This window comes from Microplitis demolitor, chromosome 7, assembly GCF_026212275.2.
Source record: "Microplitis demolitor isolate Queensland-Clemson2020A chromosome 7, iyMicDemo2.1a, whole genome shotgun sequence".
NCBI classification, from domain to species: Eukaryota; Metazoa; Arthropoda; class Insecta; order Hymenoptera; family Braconidae; genus Microplitis; species Microplitis demolitor.
Window position 1 is genome coordinate 10,953,220 of NC_068551.1, and position 20,196 is coordinate 10,973,415.

Sequence of the window (20,196 nt, forward strand, 5' to 3'; positions counted from 1 at the left end):
ACGCTGACAATGATTTTGAAAGGCGACAAGTATGTATCTCGAAGAAGATACACTACCCAAAACAGCTACTTGACACGGTAAACCAAGAACTATCTGCCCGGATTCAGGAAGACTCTATTTTGCTCACCATCAATCAAGCTGTCTATGATGCTGCTTCCTCACTCTTACCTCCAGCGAGGAGAAATATTTCTTCTCCTGAGGCAAAGATGAGAGGGCGCATTGGGCAGCTGTCACTAAAGATTGATGATCTCCGGAAACATGTCTCCCGCATTCAGTGTGTGATTGAGTATGTAAATGCACGTAAAGCATTTACATCCAAAGTCCGCCGCATTGTGGCTGGACTACGCTATCAGCATCACACACTGAATAAGGAGAATCTTCTTAATATCAAAGAAGGTTCCCTTAACAGGTTGCGGGCTCTAGTGACTGCTAAAAAGTCACTAGAGAAAAAGCTGAAGCGGCTTACCGATAACTCTTTGTTTCGGTTAAGTCCTTCACGCTTTCTGACACCTAAGACATCTGTTTCTGGCGATTCCCCATCCATCGAGCAAGTAGAAGCTTTCTGGTCCGAGTTGTATGGTGATCAACCGAACGTGAATCGTGACACTCCAGCTCTCAACGACTTCGAAGCATTTTGTCGACAACATCGCAACGACAATGCTGATGAAGAGAGCCCCGAAGTCAGCGTGGAAGAAGTTCGTTCAGCTCTGAACAATGGTAAGAACTGGGCTGCTCCGGGTCCAGATGGCATTAACCTATTTTGGTGGAAGAAATTAACTTCTACCCATAGTCATCTGGCCCGGATTTTTACAGCGTTCATCAGAGGTAATGAACCAATTCCATGCTGGCTTGTAGAAGGGCGAACCGTGCTCATCCCAAAGAAAGGAGACTTGTCTGACCCGAAAAACTACAGGCCTATCACCTGTTTGAATGCGGTTTATAAGATTTTCACCAAAATCTTGAATAATCGCATTCTGCAGGAGATAGACCCTGTATGGCAGCAGATATACGAACAACGTGGCAGTAAAAGAGGCCTGTCAGGTTGCAAAGAGAATCTGTTAGTGGATCGTTGTGTCATTCAAGACGCGATCTGCTATCAGCGCAACCTGTCAATGGCCTGGATTGACTACCGCAAGGCATTTGACTCAACATCTCATGAGCTTATTCTCTTTTTGCTCAAATGCCTTGGGGTCAATCGCGATACAGTGGGATGCATTCGGCGTACGATGCAGCTTTGGCGAACACGGTTCCACATTTCATGTGGCAACGACAAACGTGTAACCGAAGCTGTACAGTACAAACGAGGAGTCTTTCAGGGAGATTCTCTGAGCCCTCTGCTGTTTTGTATCTCACTGCTGCCAATATCTGTTGCGCTACGCCGCACCCGTGGATACTCAGTGGGTCCATCAAATGATCGAAAGTATTCGATCACCCACTTACTCTACATGGATGATCTGAAGGTGTATGCTTCTGATGAGGAACACCTTCAGACAGCCTTGAATATTGTAGGGGAGTATACCCGGGATGTTGGCATGGCTTTTGGGTTGGACAAGTGCGCGGTCGTTAATCTGGTGAAGGGTAAGTGTTCTGATGTGCGTGAGGATATCGAGTTAGTAGATGGGAGCGTCATTGACCATCTTGACGCCGGAGAGTCGTACAAATATCTAGGGATTGACGGGAGTCCTATGCAGGACGCCTCGAAAATCAAAACGACTCTCTGCAGCGAGTATGTGCGGAGACTCCGGAAAATCTGGTCATCAGAACTTTCCGGGAAAAACAAAGTCTCTGCAACAAACATGCTTGCTGTCCCGGTACTCCTCTACTCTTTCGGTGTTCTGAAATGGGCCCGAAAAGAACTCAGAGATCTCGATATCAAGACATGCAAAGTCATGAATATGAATCGGAGCATGCACCCTAAATCCTCCATCACCAGATTATACCTTTCTCGGCACATCGGAGGGAGAGGTTTACAGAGCTTGGAGTGTCTACACGATCGTTTGGTTTTGGGTATAACATACGAGGTTGTGAATTTCACTGCAGATGAAAACGACTTCCTTATGCAAATTGTTCATAGTCATGAGAATAGGCATAAGGGAACGTTTTTATATAAGGCAGCAATCTACGCGGCAAAATCCCTCGGTCTTGGAAGAGTAAACCCTCTTATCGAACTCCCTAAGGAGGAATTTAAGAGGGTCATCAGCAATGCTGAGCAACAAAAACTGCTCAGCACACATATGGACAAGTCCATGCACAGCGTGTTCTTTAAACACGTGCGTGAACATGGCTTGTCCGAGCAGCTGACGTTTTCCTTCCTCAGGTCAGCTGGCCTGATGTCTGAGACCGAAGGATATATTTTTGCCTGCCAAGATGGTGTTATCAATACTCTTGAATACCGTGCTAAAGAGCTCCAGATGCAGCTACCCGACACTTTGTGTAGGGTGTGTAAGCAACATCCTGAGACGCTTATGCATCTGTTGTCAGCATGTCCTGTGCTGGCAAGAAATGCATATGTCCAGCGTCACAATGCTGCTCTGCGAGTACTTTACTACCACCTAAGACATACTCACGGTATCGATAAAACACCAGTGCTGCCTTATCTGCCAGGAGATATTCCGCAAGTTGTTGAGAATGACCGTTGCCGTATTTATTGGAACGTGCCATTCGCAACAACGCGGAAAATCGATCACAATAAACCTGATATTGTGCTCTTTGATAAAACCGCTCGTGACATTTATGTTATCGAGTTCTCAGCACCTGCTGAGTATAACATCACGGTTAAAGAAGAGCACAAACACGAAATATATCAGGATCTCCTGTTTGAAATTGGCAAACTCTACCCAGGCTACCGTGTCAAGCTTGTCGTACTTATTGTTGGCGTCCTAGGAGGGATGAAACAGACTTTTGTGTCTGCATTGGCTAAAATCCCAACTTGTTCTCCGCAAGTTGAGTTTTTGGCATCGCGGATGCAAAAGGCTGTTATTCTCGGATCCCTCCGTCTCCTAAGGCAACGAAACTTGGCCTGCTGCGCATGCTGATCATCTTGTTGATGAAGCATCGCAGCAGTAATGATTTGGCGCTCAGGTGAGGCCCTCGGTAGAGTCGGACTACCGGGGATAACCCCCTGAGCATTTAACTAAAAAAAAAGAAATAATAATAATAATAATAATAATAATAATAATAATAATAATAATAATAATAATAATAATAATAATAATAATAATAATAATAATAATAATAATAATAATAATAATAAAAATAATAATAATAATAATAATAATAATAATAAAAATAATAATAATAATAATAATAATAATAATAATAATAATAATAAAAATAATAATAATAATAATAATAATAATAATAATAATAATAATAATAATAATAATAATAATAATAATAATAATAATAATAATAATAATAATAATAATAATAATAATAATAATAATAATAATAATAATAATAATAATAATAATAATAATAATAATAATAATAATAATAATAATAATAATAATAATAATAATAATAATAATAATAATAATAATAATAATAATAATAATAATAATAATAATAATAATAATAATAATAATAATAATAATAATAATAATAATAATAATAATAATAATAATAATAATAATAATAATAATAATAATAATAATAATAATAATAATAATAATAATAATAATAATAATAATAATAATAATAATAATAATAATAATAATAATAATAATAATAATAATAATAATAATAATAATAATAATAATAATAATAATAATAATAATAATAATAATAATAATAATAATAATAATAATAATAATAATAATAATAATAATAATAATAATAATAATAATAATAATAATAATAATAATAATAATAATAATAATAATAATAATAATAATAATAATAATAATAATAATAATAATAATAATAATAATAATAATAATAATAATAATAATAATAATAATAATAATAATAATAATAATAATAATAATAATAATAATAATAATAATAATAATAATAATAATAATAATAATAATAATAATAATAATAATAATAATAATAATAATAATAATAATAATAATAATAATAATAATAATAATAATAATAATAATAATAATAATAATAATAATAATAATAATAATAATAATAATAATAATAATAATAATAATAATAATAATAATAATAATAATAATAATAATAATAATAATAATAATAATAATAATAATAATAATAATAATAATAATAATAATAATAATAATAATAATAATAATAATAATAATAATAATAATAATAATAATAATAATAATAATAATAATAATAATAATAATAATAATAATAATAATAATAATAATAATAATAATAATAATAATAATAATAATAATAATAATAATAATAATAATAATAATAATAATAATAATAATAATAATAATAATAATAATAATAATAATAATAATAATAATAATAATAATAATAATAATAATAATAATAATAATAATAATAATAATAATAATAATAATAATAATAATAATAATAATGATAATTTATTTTGTTGAATTTATTTAAACGATCAGGCTTATATATTATATAAATGAAGGAACAAAGGCTTTACTGATTTGCTGAATTGACATCAATTTATTATTTAGCGGGTAATGTTTCGTTAATGGTAATTAACATCATCAGACCCATATCTATATAAAAAAGTTACATTAAAATTCAGTTTAATTATAATATAAACATTGTATAAAAATTTTAAATTAGGTTTAACAATTATTAGAATTTAGTTGTATAAATTAAGTAAAAATTATCATGATTTAGATCAACTTACAATATTTTGTTGATGTCAATATTAATAATAATTTAGTTTTTATTTACAAGAATTATATTTTGTAGTTTGAGTGTTTTATTTACATAAAGTTTTAATTTAGATGTAGTTATTTTTTTATATAATTTCAGTTTTAATATTTTTAAATATCTAAATGTTTTCTTGTCCATTACTTTATTTTTTAAGTGTAATTGTTATAAATACCCTGATAACACGAGTTGATCGAGAAAAAGTTGGTCATTCATTAGTTTCCGACCAACTTGACGACAAGTTATCGACAACTTCAGCTTTTGCAACTTTTGGTTACAAGTTACCGCCAACTTTCTCAGAAAGTTGGCGGCAGTATGGAGCCGCAACTGGAATGCAAGTTTCTGAGGAAATTGAAAGTAAACTTACCGTCAACTTATGATCACCAACTTTTGCAAGCAACTTTTGCCACCAACTTTCTCAGAAAGTGATAGTCAACTTTTTGGATTTACAACTTTTGCCACCAACTTTCTCAGAAAATGTCCATCAACTATTGGAGGTACCAACTGTTGGCGATCAACTTGGTTCCAGTTGCGGCTGCAAGTTTCTCGTCAGTTTCTCGCCAACTTGGCTATCAGGGTAATTTGTATTGGCGATCAACGATCTACTGTTCACTGTGCGGTTGCAGATACAATATGTGAATGTTTCCGTCTATGTGTATATGGATAAATACATACAGTCAAAACAAACGCCTACCATATCCACAATCAACAGCGAGTTCACGTAGATGATGTCAATTTCCTTAATTTCAGATGGTGAATATTATCTGTCGGTAGATAGTGTTTCTTTGTGATCAATTGTGAATATTGTAAAAAGGGGTAAAAAGCTTTGTCTACTAAATGATATATTAATCCGATTTTTTGAGACAATGGATGATTGGAATTAAAGTTGTTATAACGTCCCGACCAAGTCGGTTTTCTATCCCTCGTGGACCTGGAATCACTGTAAAATCACAGTGAAATCACAGTGAGATTATAGTAAAAACATTGTGAGACCATGATGAAATTACAGTGAAATCACCGTGATTTTGTGCCATTCGGTCACTGTAGTTTTATGGTTATCTTACAGTGATTCGATAGTGGTTTCACAGTGATCTTATTATGTTATCACAGTCGATTCATAGTTACCTCACAGTGGTATTGCAGTGATTTTAGTGTGGTACTACAGCCAATTCACAGTGAATCCACAGTGAATTTTCAGTAAACTAACAGTAAATTTACAGTGAATATATAGTGAATTCACAGTGAATTTCCTATGAACTTATAGTAAATCCACTGTGAATTTACTGTAAGTTTACTGGAAATTCACTGTGGAAAAAAAATACAAAAAAATTATTAAAACCTACCATCATTTTTTTTTCAAATAAAAGAAAGAACAAAAATTTTCAATGACTACCATTTTTTATTTTTTTTGTCATTCTATAATATTAAACTTTGAAGCTTTTTGCAATTTTTTCCATTAAACTTATTTCTCAAAACACATCCTGAAAATTTTTAAGTGTTCAGAGAACTTTGAAATAAAAAAAAGAATATAAACAAAAATTAAAAATGGCCATCATGACACAAATATTCAGTTTATTTAAAAAAAGTACATAAAAAAGTCGAAGAATGTTTGAACAACTTTTTTTTTGCTATTCTAAAATCACCATAAAACTAGAGGCAAATCATCATAAATTTTCTGTGGAATCATGGTGAAATCACCATTAATTTACTGTGAAATCATGGGGAAATCACCATTAATTTACTGCGAAATCATGGTGAAAACACTATTGATTTACTGTGAAATCACCATTACTTTACTGTGAAATCATGGTGAAATCACCATTACTTTACTGTAAAATCATTGTGAAATCAGCATTAATTTACTGTGAAATCATGATGAAATCACCATAAATTTACTGTAAACTCGCACTAAAATCACAGTGAAATCACTACTAAATCACAATGACAAAATGGCACAAAATCACTATGAATTCACTATGAAATCACCGTAAATACACCGTCAAATTACGGTGAAAGTGTTTTCACTGTGATTTCACTGGGTGCCATCGAATTGTCCTAAAAGCTAGTTATCTACAGTGCTACTGAACGTCAGTTGCTGTTTGTTCCCTATAGAGCTACGAAGCGGTTGATATTTATGGCGCATGTATTTGATTCCAATGATTGTTTGAGATAGAGGTTTTTTTAGTCTTTTAAATTTAGACACTGCCATATTTCAATGCATTTGACTTTAGAACCACTATAATTTCAGCACCAACGTATTAAATCTCTTATAGATTTAAGACCTATGATTTTTATCATCTCTTATACTATACACCTACATTATGATGAGTCTTGTATTATTCATGACCGTGTAACTTAGAAAGCTTATATAAAATCATCTCTCACTTATAAATACATAGATATTATAACGCAACATATTTAAGTGACTTATGTATTAAGTGTCAAGCTAATTATGTACTTGTCATAAGTAATATCAATGCAATTGGCAGCTAGTTCGATTTAACTCCACAGTAGCTTTAAGCCTTCAACTAAATGCTGCCAATATATTACGTCCCCGCAGTTTTTGTAGACCTTGTATGTTTGTGTCCGTAATGCTTAGCAGCTTTATAATTACGGTTACCATTAAATTATCAACAATGGTAGTTAAGTGCTGTGTCAATAAATGTCAGTAGTTACATATTCCCTATAACGTTAAATTTCTTTGATATTTATTTCAGATGTATTTAGAATTCAATGACTATTTGAGATAGAGGTTTTTTTAGTCTTTTAAGTTTGGACACTGGCATATTTTACTGCATTTGACTTGAGAACCATTATAATTTCAGCACCAATGTATTAAATCTCTTATAGATTTAAGAACTATGATTTTTATCATCTCTTATACTATACACCTACATTATGATGAGTCTTGTATTATTCATGACCGTGTAACTTAGAGAGCTTATAAAAAAATCATCTCTCACTTATAAATACATAGATATTTTAACGCAACATATTTATGTGATTTGCGTATTGAGTGTCAAGCTTATTGGGTACTTGTTATAAGTAATATCAATGTAACCGGCAGCTAATTTGATTTAACTACACAGTAACTTTAAGCCTTCAACTAAATGCTGCCAATATATTACGTCCCCGCAGTTTTTGTAGACCTTGTATGTTTGTGTCCGTAATGCTTAACAACTCTATATTTTCAGCCCAGGTATACTTTGTTGCTATTTTCAAAAATTTTACCGACCGCTACGATTGTCGGTTGTTGCCGATAAAGTAAATTTGGAATGGTAACTTGATAATACATTTAACACTGTTTTTTAAAATTCATACGAGGATACGTCGGTCGGTGCTGCTCTCTTGTGAATATTTCACAGATCTTTTTGTTTCAAATATTTATTATAACCAAATGTTTCTCAAAATTCTGAGAGGTATATTTTCAATGGTTCAAATACAAAAAAATAATTTTTAGAACTTATTAATTAACAATAAGAATGCCAGGACGTTCCAATATAGGAGAAATCCGTCTGTTCAGTAAAAATAAAGTTTGAATTATATTCGTAGCTCAAGATTATTTTTAAAATTTTTGCGTAGAGGTGGGCGGTGCAGAGCGGCCCCCCTAAAATTTTGATCATAAAAAAATTTTTTTTTTTTTGTCTAATTACTATAAATCCGATATATTTCCGCATTTTTAGCTCTACCTATTACACCTAGGGCAAAATGGACCAGCCGAAGATTCTGAAAAAATAATTCTTTCAAATTTTTATCGTCAAGTTAAAAAAAATTTAATATGTTAATCCATTTTTCGGATGATTCTCTATAACTGGGGCAAATTTGGCCTCTAAAAATATTCGAAAATAATAATTTATATTTTAATTGATAAAATTTTTTAAATAATACGAAATGATCTGTAATTTAAAAAATCAAAAAACACGTTTCTATAGGGTTCAAAATAATTACAAATAAGAAATATAGAATTGTTCTTTTTTTTTTTTTTTATTAAATAATAATTAATAATTAAGCTAATCGAGGGGGAACGATTTATCACAACTTAAATAATTTTTTTTGAGTTATATGAAACCAAACATAGTTGTTAAGAGAAAGAAATACATCCTTAATGATGAAAACAATTTAAAAAAAAAAAAAAAAAAAAAAAAAAAAAAAAAAAAAAAAAAAAAAAAAACTTTTTATCATTTTTTGGAGGGGGCAGCTCTGTCCCACAAAAAAAAAAAATTTTTTCCAGAATTTCGGCAAAATGTCCATAAATTTGTTCGAAATAAGACAAAAGTGATCTGATAGTTAAAAACCACAAAAAGTAATAATTGGCTTAGGAGGGCCGCTCTGCCCCACCCTCCCCTATTCATATCTGGTGATCTCTTTTATAGTTTTGGATTTATTTTGGGAACGAAGTTCCTTATGGGGCGTTGCGGAGGGGTATCCTTACTGGCAAAAAACGTTCATAAGGCGAGAAAAAAAATCTGTCTATCGGTTGACCCTGCGGGCCAGCCCCAAAACTTCCCGGTGTTTTCGAGCTCCTTGAGCTCGAAATCATTATTGTAAACACATTTTTGAGCTCTTCGAGCTCGAAAATACTTTCGTATGCCATTGTTTTTGAAAAAAAAAAACCGTTTTTTAGCATTTCTTTTTCCCGCGATATCTCGCGAACGAATTAACCGATTTTGATGGTTAAGGTGGCAATCGACGCATTTTATCGAATTCTAGAGCTGAGTAGATTTTGAAGTCGATCGTTACAGTCGTTTCTGAGAAATCACTAAAAAACTAAAATAAATTTTTTTTTTTTCGTAATTCGCCAATATTTTCGAGTCTACTTGATCAAATGATCTGAAATTTTTAGGAAAGTTGACGGCCAACAAACTCTTTCGATTGCCACCTTAACCATCTAATTCGGTTCATTACTTTAAAAGTTACAAAGAGTTTACACACACACGCACACACACACACACACACACACACACACACACACACACACACACACACACGCGCGCGCGCGCACACACATACACGCACTCGGACATTATTCTGAAAATAGTCAGAATATCTTCCTAGGACCTCAGTACTTCGACATCTGATGAAAACTCGATTTTCGAAAATCGAGGTAAAAATAATTACTTCCCGAATTTTTCGAAAATCGTCGTAAGATTTGTATGTATAGTCTATGTATGATGGCTATACAGTGTCTAATGTATAGTCTACGGTATGACTGTTAGTATAGTCGAGAAGATGAAAACCTACGGTAAATAGTCACAGGTCTCCTAAAAATATGGTTGATGGCTTAAACGATCCGAAATGGCTTCTAGAGAAAACATTGATTGGATTTTTTCTGGACAAGAAAATTACAATTGTTAAAAACAAAAAACCGTTAAGCAAATTAACCGCCCATCTTTTTGGCCAGAAAAAATTCTGGTGTCATCTAGACACTTCAAAGAATATGATTTTTTGGTAATGAAAGTTGTATCACCATTTTTCAAAAAGTTATTCAATTGTTAATTAACATTTTTTTTACGGGTTTGTGTTATAATAAAAGGCGGTATAAAATTTTAAATAATTAATCTATAAATTTTTTGCTTCTTAAAGCCCTTTTTATAAACATACTCAACAAGATAACGTCATGAAAGTTTATAAATTACTTTTTTTTCATTCATTATTAATTTTTGAAGTAACGAAAAAATTAAAATTCTAAATAATGTATGTTAAATAATTTTTTTTGAAACTTTAAGCTATTACTGATTTCATATACTTGTTAGGCATTATATGATTACTTTTCAAATTTTTTCATGCCATTTGTTTATAAATTTTTTTATTAATTAAATATTTTAGAAAAATTTTTTTTCACCATATTGTTAGCGTAAGAAAATAATGATTTTTAAAAAATAATTTTTTCTTAAAAACAATATCTTATTGTTTATATTCGTTTCTTTCATATTTGGATTATTTTAATAAATAATTCAGAAATCGTTTTTTTTTAAAATCATAATTAGCATTTCTAAACACACTACTGGAAAAAATTAAAGGATAAAAAAAAATCTGAAATTTATGGGCGATTTTCAACAGCCCATGTAGGAACTTACAAGCTCTGACAACGGGGCTAAGCACGGACCAGGACTGGGTAACCCAGCTCTGGCTCCCCAGTGTCGGCCCTAGCTAAGGCCCAGGACTGGGCAACCTAGCTCTGGCTTCCCAATGTCGGCCCTAGCTTAGGTCCAGTCGTGGGCAACCTAGCGCTGGCTTTCCATCCTTGGCCCGAGATTAAACCAGAACTAGTAAGCCCAGCTCTGGCTTCCCAATGTCGGCCCTAGCTTAGGTCCAGTCGTGGGCAACCTAGCGCTGGCTTTCTATCCTTGGCCCGAAATTAAACCAGAACTAGTAAGCCCAGCTCTGGCTTCCTAGTGTCGGCCCTAGCTAAGGCCCAGTCGTGGGCAACCTAGCGCTGGCTTTCCGCTGTTGGCCCCAAACGAGACCCAGTCATGGGTAACCCTGCTCTAGCTCTTCAATATTGGCCCAAGCTTGAACCAGAACTAGTTCACCGAGCTTTGGGTTTCCACGGTAGACCCTAGCTAGGACCCAGCTATGAATAACTTTTACCCATACAGGAAGCCCCCGAGTTGAACGACGGGGCCATGCCTGGGACATTATTGGGAAGCCCGTCTTGGCAAACCTATACTGTCCCATGCCTGGGCCATAACTGGTTAATTAGTATTGGCCATTCCAATGATTACCCAGGCTTGAGCCAAGACTGAATACCCTAGCTTTGGCCAACCCTAGAGTCACCCTAACATGGGCCAAGATTGAATAACCTAGCCTCGGCCGTTGGATGGCTACCCTAACATCGGCCAACACTAGATAACCTAGCCTTGGCCAAGCCGAGAGTCACCCTAACTTGGGAATTATGGTGGTAGAGTAAGATAATTAAGCTGGGTTCTTGATAAATAATCAATTAAATTTAATAAATTTTATTTTAAAAAATTATGTAATTATAATATAAATAATACGAAATTATTTTTTTCTTTCTTAATCGAAAATATAGATTAAATTGCTCTTTATATTTCATAAAACCGAGTAGTTGTAGTAAAATGAACAAGTAGAACATATAAAAGTTTCAGTTGAACGTTAGTAGGTTCGTCCAGTAGCCAGCGTTCAAACCCAGCAATCAGAAGGACGGCAGTTCGCGCCCAGAGCCCAGCAGAATTTTCACCGAGTGTTTTTCACGTTATTTACTTCACTTAAATAGTTTAAACGTTAATGATCACACACTCTAGTACTTTAATAATAATAAATTTTTTTTTGAATTGAATTTATGTGTCTTTCTCTGTCTCTCATATTACAGCCTGATTGCTAAGTTTGGCTGGGTTAAGCGCTAGACCACAGGGGATGATTTCGCGCAGCAGGTGACCGTAAGTCGGTCATGTGCGCATAATTAGGTAGGGGTCATCGGAGGTTGGGACCTGAGACGTCTCGATCAGGATCGACATTCAAGTCCAAGCTATCGACTCGACATTTAAGTGCAGGCAATCGATTCAAGTGCAGGCGATCGATTCAAACGACACTCAAGTCAAAGTGCTGATACATACAGCCTCGTTACTCGTTGCTCGATTGTGAAAACTGTAAAAATTCTAAATTATTTTGCTCTCTCTATAAACTGGTTTATAAAACCAAATTTTGTTAAGTTGATTATCTAAGTGATTTGTGTGAGAGTATCCAGCACCAAGTCCAACATCAACAGCCAGGATCCGGAAGAGAAGGTCCAACATGCAGCGGCGTCCAATACCATCAGTACGTCGAACACAATAAAATCCAGATAAGATTTATGATAAAATTATTATATTTTTATATCTCTCTCTTCAACGTCAATCTAGTGTGAATAATTATTATTTATTTCCCATGTCCATTAAATCGTTACATGTAAATAAATTTATTTTGTTGTCACTAGACACTTATTTATTCATAGAAGAAATTTAATTTATATAAAGGGGAAATTTGTAAATATTTGGGGATTTGGTTAAATAAAATTAATTATATATAATAATTAAATTAAGTCTCAAAGAAATTACTTTTCATCACCAGTGTCTTAGAGAATAAGTTTAATTTCAGCCGCGTGTCCGGTCAAAACGAGTCGACCTACTCTCTGAGATCTATTTCCCGCATTTCAGAACCAGCGATATAATAATTATAATTTATATTTATAATTAATAATTAATTATTGAATCGGGAAATTTTGTAACTATGGTTCGTGGCTACTGGACACGAAGTAGCCAAGGTCACCGTTATATTATTTCTAAAGATATTGATGACGATAAGTTAAAAAAATAATATTTTATACCATTTCTTTCGGATAAATAATAATAAAATGTACTAAAATATGTTCAAAATCATTCCAACTGTTAGTCTTATTGGTCTCTCTTGATCACCTCATAATTAAATGCAACTTCATCTTTAATTTAAATATAAATAAAAGAGCTGATTCCATTTTGAAATTGATCTATATATCAAGAGGTTGAAAGTTATATTTGTATATCTATTTTTTATACAAAATTTTATTTTAAAACATTCTCAAAATCTACCTGACCAATCGAATTTAAATTCATAGGGCTTCTGTTAAATGTAGAATCCTTTTATATTCCTTTGTATCATTTCAATAGGACGGTTTGCTTAAAAGTTTTAAGATATTGAAACACATACATACACGCGCAGAAATCCATCTGGAAATCATCAGGATAGCTTCTTAGGACTTAAAAACGTCAAAATTTGATAAAAACTCAATTTTCGAAAATCGGACTGAAATCATTAACTTCCCGAATTTTCATTGCGGGAAGTTAAAAATTGTCCTAGGATTTAAATATTATCCAACCATTGACAAAATTGGTTGTTTCTATTTAATACCGGTCTCTTTGCGTAACGTCTTCAGAACATAGAAAAAAAAATTATGGTTCTTCTATCCATGATATTATAGTAAAACATGTGTAGTAGCGAGTACTCGATATGTGCTAAAGGGCACTACATAAATAGTACTGATTTTACTATACGTGTGGTTCAGGTTATTCCAAGGTTATTCCTTTACTCCAATTTGTAGTAACCTAAACTACAGCTGCTGTTGTAGCAGCTATAATTTCTTGTCCGTGAAAGTTTACTTTTTATAAAAAAATTTATTATGTGTGTATTTCAGATATATAAGATGCTATGAACGTCGAGCTCACGGTTGTCCTGCTCGGGGAAAAATAACAAATGATGAACTTGATTTATCGATCGTTCATAACCATGTAAGAAATCCTCAGTTGCAGAAATATTGCATCTTTCAAGATGCATTGTTTATTGCGGCAACGGCACGCCCTTATAGATCCCTGAAAGTTATATTTGACCATTTGAGTGTGCAGTAAGTTTTTTCAGTAGCTACGATTTTTTTTTCGACACATGCATGCACTTATATAAATATATATATATATATATATATTTACATATATTGTGTCATTTTAAGGCTATATTTTTTTTTTACTGCTATACCTGAAAATCTGGAAGTATAAAGAAAATAAAAAATTATGCCGCTGGTCTAAAGGGTTTAAGTCTAATAGCGGCTTAGCTCATCAAAAAATTCGATTTATCATTTAAATAACACGAGAAATTTTTTGTTTTTAACTTTGAGTATTTTTAACTCGTGAACAAATCAATAGATTGAATTGACTAATACACATTTTTATAAGAAATTGAACACTCGACAAAAAAGGTCCTATCATTTTTCGATCGATCCATCTGTTCTAAAGGTTATTAGAGCTCGAAGTCAAGTTATAGTAAATTTCGAGATCTTTTTACTTTTCCGGCAAAACTATCAGACTTATCATAAAATGTTGTAAGGTCTTTTTTGTTGACGATTTTATTTTCTAAAAATTATTATCAGTACAGTTTTTTCAAATTCCGCATTGTTTTCTAGTTACTTTAATTTCAATATCAAGCTCTTGTAATCGATCAGAACACTACTTTTTTAAGAGCTTGATATTAAAATTAAAATAACTAGAAAACAATGTGGAATTTGAAAAAATTTAACTGATAATAATTTGTAGGAAATAAAATTTTGTACAAAAAAAATCCTAGAATATTTTGTGATAATTCTGATAGATTTGCCGAAAAAGTAAAAAGATCTCGTAAAAATACTCTAAGTTAAAAAAAAAATTTCCCGTATTATTTAAATGAGAAATCGAATTTTTTGATGAGCTAAGCCGCTATTGGACTTCAAACCTTTAGCCCAGCGGCACAATTTTTAATTTTCTTTATACTACCAGATTTTCTGATATACTAGTAAAAAAAAAATTTAGCCTTAAAATGACACACCCTAATATTTATATATATATATATATATATATATATATATATATATGTTTGTATGCATGTATGTATATCTACAATTATAATTCCCATGCTGTATCATCAAGTTTAGCTATTTTGTTTTTTTTTCGAGTATGGTCTTCTATTATTAAAAATTTGATTTATTTTTTTATCTTTTCATTAAACTTATTCTTTATTCTGTCTACCAAATGCGAATTTTCTCATTATCTACTTGAATTCACGTTAATATCGGATGAATAAACATATATTCTTATATATAGAAATCATGAAGCAGCGTCACAATTCACATGGCGGAAAATGCAGCCGCTTATGGAAAGTTGGCGCCGCAGTGACCGACCACCTCGTCCACCGATTCCAAGCAATCTACAACAGTTTGCCGATTTTTTAAACATGCCACAGTGGGCCTATAATTAACTTTACTATGAATAATTTTTAGTTTTAAATAATTCACCAGAAGTAATAAATATAATCATAAATTTTAACGATTTGAGAAAAATCTCTGCTCCAATTTTTTAAATGTACATCAATAATAAATTATGAAGCAGAAAAATTAATTATTTAATTAATAAAATTTTACTGAAGTAATCATTACAGAAAAAAAAATTAATCAGTTGATAATAAAATAATTGCACATTAAATTTTTGTCAATAAACAATTAAATTATTGCACTTCAGTTTAATGGTACGGTGTTACAAATTTTTTTTAATTAGTTGGATTTATTTTTTAATTAATGAACACGGGGTAATCGATATTCACAATCGATATAATTGCGGTCTTAGTTTTTACTTTTCATCATTTTTTTTCTATTTTTTTTATAGTAAAAAAAAAAAAAGTAATAAATTTAAAAAAAAAAAAAACAAGTATTTTTTCCTCCTTCAATTAACAATTAATTTATAAAAATAATTAATATTTATAATAATAATTATTCGACAATATTTTATTTACTTATAAATGTTTTACATACTTGCGAGACTTTTTAGTTTATTTTTATCAAATTCGAAATTTAATTAATTTATCAACTAATTAATTAATCAATTAATTATTTTAACGTTGCACACTAATAGATTTTACGAATTTAAATAAGCAATAAATAATGCATACTTTTGCAACTAATTGAAAAAAAAATAATTCAGTAAATTATTTACACAGACCACCCGTTTATTTAATAATTTTTGTATTTTCTCTCGTATTGAATTTATTACAGTTTTTATTATTATTTTAATCATATTATTTATTTACGAATTAATTTATCAAATTTACACAAATATGGACACTGTTAAAAATAAAAAAAAAGTACGGAACGTATCGGAAATGAAGTCGTAAAATCAAAGTGTATTTTTTTATATTTGTAAATATTTTTACCTATCAAAAAAAGTAATAATAATCAACGAAATAATTAAAATTTATCATCATTACAAACTAATAATAATTTTATTTAAAAATTATTTAATTTTTTTTTTTCACACATATAAAATTATAAATAAATAGAGTAAATAATTAATAAAATATAATTCATAAAAAATGCACGTATTAATTTTTTCATATTCGTCCTTTTTTTAAATTTGATTTTACCAATTATTGACTCTAATATTCTATTTATTAATAATTTTAAATTTATCTGATATCTGCTACATTCACACTTATCTTGTAATTTACAATAAAATAGATTTGATTTATTGCAATAATAGAAGTGACAAAAACTGGGTTAATAATTAAGAAAAATGGTCGGCACATGTTTTTCAATGTGTTCAGGAAAAGAATGACGTCTGTAAGTTTAAAAAAAAATAATCACAATAATACAATTTCCCTAATCAAAAACTGCGATTGAAAAATTCTAATTGGGTTTTAATTGGAACTTTCCGATTGGCTCAATCGGTTTGAATCGAGTTTAAGCGAAAAATAATAAATTTATTTTCCGATTTAATCTGATGAAAAAATTTCAATCGGATTTAATGAACGTTGTGATAAAATTATTTAATAATATTTTCAGAAGAGAACGAGAAGGTTTATTACGCATTTCAGAGATCGATGGAAAACCTAAAAATCAAAGGCACAAAAAAGCTGATTTCACTAAAATAATGAAATGTTTTCAAAGATCCAGTGTAGGTAAGTCATTTGCGGATGATCCTAGTGAGTTGAGACCAGATCCAGTACTTATGCTCACTGTCAGATATTTATTTAACAAGTACATTTATTAACTAAAATAATTTATCTGTCAAAAAATAACCCATATTAATTAAATATGATATGTTTTTCCAGAGTTTCACTCCAAAAAGGCATACGCTGGAGCTTAATTTATGAATTAACATTCAACAGGATCCGGGCAATAAAACAAGACATGATCATATAGAGATTAGATTCAACCAAAAGCATTAAAATTTTAGAACCAGTTTTTAAATTTCATATTTATGCTGCTGAAAGGTAAAAAAAAAAATTCAATCATCATTTATTTATTGAACTTATCTATTACAACAAATATTCTGTTTTAAGAATACGGAAGAGACCTTTAAGGAATTTTGTTCACAAATTAAATGATCAGCATTTACTGGAATTAAACGATTAGTCGTCCTGTACGACGATATCAATTATGCCAGCGCTGACGTTCACGAGGAAAAGAAACCAACGAATTAATTGGAAAAAAAAAAAAAAAAACAATTTACCAACAACCATTGAAACTGTATACCTCTTGCTTTATGAATTTGTAATAAATTTATACCATAATTTAAAATGTTACATAAGTATTTTTAGCAATAATATTACCATTCAAGTAATTGAATCAAAATAAAAAAGAAGAGAACCGAATTTAAAAAATATATATATATAATGAAAACAAAAAATGTAAAACAGGTCTAATAAAAGTTATTGTTGATGATAAATCTTTGAGTTAATTAATAAAATACTGTGTACTAAAATTAAAAACTTACATTTAACATGTATCTTATTATAACAATATAACAATATAAAATATCAATAATTGTAATTAATGAACTGGAACAAAATATCCAATTTAAGGACATTAATATGTAAATATATACATATGAGCCAATTTTTTAAAGAATAATAATAATGAGCTACGGATAATTATAATAAAATTTTGGAAATGTTAGTTTTTAAACTTGAAAAAATAAGACTTTTACTTTTACTTGAAATTTAGGTTTGAAAATGTCAAAGAATTTAAATTAAAAAATTAAACTTAAATCATATTTAAAATCCTTCTTTGCAATTAAGTTTTTCAATAATTTATTTCAAAGAATTGAAATTATTTGTTTTAAACGTGAGAATCTGACTATAACTTGCTCGTATTCTAAATTTTAACCACTCCCTTTCTTTCTGCAGTAAACTGTTTTGAAATTACCATTAAATTACCTACTTTGCCAACCGAAATGATAAAATTACAACAGTCAATACTGTATTTATAAATAGCAACAAAGTATACCTGGGCTGAAAATATAGAGTTGCTAAGCATTACGGACACAAACATACAAGGTCTACAAAAACTGCGGGGACGTAATATATTGGCAGCATTTAGTTGAAGGCTTAAAGTTACTGTGTAGTTAAATCAAATTAGCTGCCGGTTACATTGATATTACTTATAACAAGTACCCAATAAGCTTGACACTCAATACGCAAATCACATAAATATGTTGCGTTAAAATATCTATGTATTTATAAGTGAGAGATGATTATTTTATAAGCTCTCTAAGTTACACGGCCATGAATAATACAAGACTCATCATAATGTAGGTGTATAGTATAAGAGATGATAAAAATCATAGTTCTTAAATCTATAAGAGATTTAATACATTGGTGCTGAAATTATAATGGTTCTCAAGTCAAATGCAGTAAAATATGCCAGTGTCCAAATTTAAAAGACTAAAAAAACCTCTATCTCAAATAGTCATTGAATTCTAAATACATCTGAAATAAATATCAAAGAAATTTAACGTTATAGGGAATATGTAACTACTGACATTTATTGACACAGCACTTAACTACCATTGTTGATAATTTAATGGTAACCGTAATTATAAAGCTGCTAAGCATTACGGACACAAACATACAAGGTCTACAAAAACTGCGGGGACGTAATATATTGGCAGCATTTAGTTGAAGGCTTAAAGCTACTGTGGAGTTAAATCGAACTAGCTGCCAATTGCATTGATATTACTTATGACAAGTACATAATTAGCTTGACACTTAATACATAAGTCACTTAAATATGTTGCGTTATAATATCTATGTATTTATAAGTGAGAGATGATTTTATATAAGTTTTCTAAGTTACACGGTCATGAATAATACAAGACTCATCATAATGTAGGTGTATAGTATAAGAGATGATAAAAATCATAGGTCTTAAATCTATAAGAGATTTAATACGTTGGTGCTGAAATTATAGTGGTTCTAAAGTCAAATGCATTGAAATATGGCAGTGTCTAAATTTGAAAGACTAAAAAAACCTCTATCTCAAACAATCATTGGAATCAAATACATGCGCCATAAATATCAACCGCTTCGTAGCTCTATAGGGAACAAACAGCAACTGACGTTCAGTAGCACTGTAGATAACTAGCTTTTAGGACAATTCGATGGCACCCATTTCACTGTGATTTTACAGTGATTCCAAGTCCGCGAGGGATACCAATTTGTTGTGAGTTTATTGTTGTGTTTAAATAATTTAATGTCCAGGAAGCTAATTTCGTTATTGTTTTCTAATTCTATTGTAAATTGTAAGGATTTTTTTTGATAGCTATTGAATATTTTTAGAAATTCGTCTATTTTGTCTTTTGGAATACAAGTGCAAATATCATCCACATATCTCTTAAAAAACGGAATATCAAAGGTGATTTGGTTTAATCTGTCTTCGACTAAATGGTCCATTACGAAATCTGCTAGTATTGGTGATCTTGGAGCACCCATTGGTGATCCAAATTTTTGTTTGTAAATAGTATTTTGAAACGTAAAATATGTATTGTCTAAACACAAATTTAACCCATTAAAAAAATG

At 30.6% G+C, this 20,196-nt stretch overlaps 2 protein-coding genes across 6 annotated transcripts in view; both read left to right on the forward strand.

The window, feature by feature from the left end:
- The window catches only part of LOC103577223 (dual specificity protein phosphatase 15), a 62,160-nt gene that overhangs the window by 26,248 nt on the left and 15,716 nt on the right, over nt 1-20,196 (forward strand). The window contains exons 1-3 of one of the 5 annotated variants that reach the window (XM_053740547.1): nt 18,889-19,439; nt 19,511-19,840; nt 19,957-20,032. The exons of 1 other annotated variant lie outside the window; for it this stretch is intronic. The gene's annotated coding sequence lies outside the window, so the exon portion shown is untranslated. Of the gene's footprint in view, nt 1-18,888; nt 19,841-19,875; nt 19,920-19,956; nt 20,033-20,196 lie in introns of those variants that run through there. 3 more of the 5 variants (XM_008557783.3, XM_008557784.3, XM_008557788.3) reach the window with 3 other exon arrangements.
- Nucleotides 13,151-15,955, forward strand: LOC128668198 (uncharacterized). Its single transcript, XM_053740549.1, has 3 exons — nt 13,151-13,899; nt 14,018-14,224; nt 15,450-15,955. Exons 1-3 carry the CDS (start codon nt 13,811-13,813, stop codon nt 15,601-15,603), a joined length of 450 nt encoding a protein of 149 aa, XP_053596524.1. The 5' UTR covers nt 13,151-13,810; the 3' UTR covers nt 15,604-15,955.